At 29.1% G+C, this 1,995-nt stretch overlaps 1 protein-coding gene across 1 annotated transcript in view; it reads right to left on the bottom strand.

Annotated features, from left to right (window-relative positions):
- Nucleotides 1-453: 453 nt before the first annotated feature.
- The window catches only part of LOC117168027 (solute carrier family 2, facilitated glucose transporter member 10-like), a 13,627-nt gene continuing 12,085 nt past the window's right edge, over nt 454-1,995 (bottom strand). Inside the window, exon 6 of the mRNA XM_033353346.1 lies at nt 454-1,948. Coding sequence (XP_033209237.1) covers nt 1,701-1,948 — 248 coding nt within the window. The 3' untranslated portion in view covers nt 454-1,700. The remainder of the gene's footprint in view (nt 1,949-1,995) is intronic.

Below are 1,995 nucleotides of genomic sequence, written 5' to 3' on the forward strand. Positions count from 1 at the left end.
GCTCGACACCTTGACAAATGTAATTCCATGTAGAAACATGCGTTTAAATAAAATATTTTACCAAAAAAGTTACCCACGCTTTAACTTGACAGACTGTAAATTGAATTTAATATAGCGCCCACATTATTTTACCTAAATATGCACTGAATTTTAAGTATAAGTAGATAAAATAAAAATTTGTTTCAATTATTATTCAAATTCATGAACTATAGAGACAAATTCAAGTAGTTATTAATTATTTGTTTAGTATTATTTAATTTAATTGATTTGAATTCCTAGAAACTAAAAAAGCACTATATATAATAAACTCGCGACAAATTAAACCTGGAAAAAACCTGGAATTGTCAGGAAATTTTTTTTCAGGATTTGCGTACACACCTTGATGAAAAATGTTTGAAGCACAATTTTAAAATAAAAAAAAGGCCAGCTAATCAGGTAAATGAAGAATAACAGTTTTTTCTTTTGTACTTTATTTTACTAATTCAATTATAAATATTCTCTAAATGTTCATTGTATGATTTTATATACACAAAACTACGTAAGCAACGAAGTTTTGATACTACACGTCATACTATTTCTTCTTTCTTTTCATTAAAAGAGTCCTCAGTATGTAAACACATGTGTAATTGGAATTGCAACTTAATTAGTTGCAATAGGTCTAAAATCTATTGATCGCTTGTGAACGAATAACATGGCAAATATATACAAAAGAGTAAAAATTATAATTTAATCCTGCAGGAATACTGAAAATTAACTGGCCTAAAAATAGTTCAAATATCTTCTATTCTTGCATGCCGAAAGGGCGATGATTAGTATGATTCTATTATTAAGTCTATTATTAAATTTAATGAGAATTTAAAAATAATAGAAAATAAAAGAATCAGCATCTCTCGTGAGATCAGTTTTACATTCGAAATGAAAAACTTATTTCTGAAGTGAAGCTTCAAGAAAATTTGCATTAGAGTAAGAAAAACTACTCTATATTCTGACAATATGACTATTAATATTTATAAATAAAGTAAAAAAAACTGATCAATCGGAGAATTAAAACTTAAAAATTTGACAAATCTGAAAAATAAACTCGATTTACTGACTTCCGTTATTTAAAGAAAAAGAGAATATCACAGGCTTTAAAGTCACAAATATTAAATACGTGAAAATGAATATAAAATCGTGAACTGACTGATACTAAACTATACTCTCCAATCATTTATCATCGTTATTACTTTTTCAAGGCAATAATAAGTTTCAAAAAAATCTCACATTTAAAAAATCCGTATAGAAAAATATCTCGATTTAAAATTTCACGGAAAACCTCAAGAGTTACTGAAAAGACAAAACCAGTTCTTGAAGTATCTTCCAAACTGATATAAATGACGTAAAATACGTTTACGTGCTGGCGAGGTTGTAGCCATTTTGTAAATATTACAATCATCATAATATGCTTTGCACAGTCGTGCTAAGGCTTGACCCTTGAATAAAGTAATACTTTCAAAGTTTCTTTCTTCAAGACAAGGAAAAAATGTTGAATCAGATTTTCAGTCCGTCGTCTAGTTATTTAGAAGAAACGTAAAAAACACTACGTGTCTACACTATAGTGTAAAAGTCGCATTCGCAGACAGAATTGATCAGATTATTTCTTCATACGTCTGCGATAAATACCCTTTCGATTTTATATTTCTAATAATTAATTTTCCTTCTCAGATCGGTGTGCTCTGCTCGTTATTCGTATTATCTCCATATTTCATGATCCACTCGATATGACAAGCCAGTGGCAAACTTCTTAAATTTTCGCAGATTCTGGTTTTTAGAGAAACTCTGTATAATTCGTGAGCAATTTGATTCAGGGACTTTCTTTTCGTTTCAGGGATGAACAGAAAGACGTAGAATATCGTGATGAGACATGCGAAACTGTATAATAAATAGGCACCAGCCAATGTCAGCATTTCTGAGAAAAATGAGAAAAATAAGGGTCATAACAATGATTTTGTTACT

Source organism: Belonocnema kinseyi, chromosome 2 (assembly GCF_010883055.1).
Source record: "Belonocnema kinseyi isolate 2016_QV_RU_SX_M_011 chromosome 2, B_treatae_v1, whole genome shotgun sequence".
In the NCBI taxonomy this organism is placed as follows: domain Eukaryota; kingdom Metazoa; phylum Arthropoda; class Insecta; order Hymenoptera; family Cynipidae; genus Belonocnema; species Belonocnema kinseyi.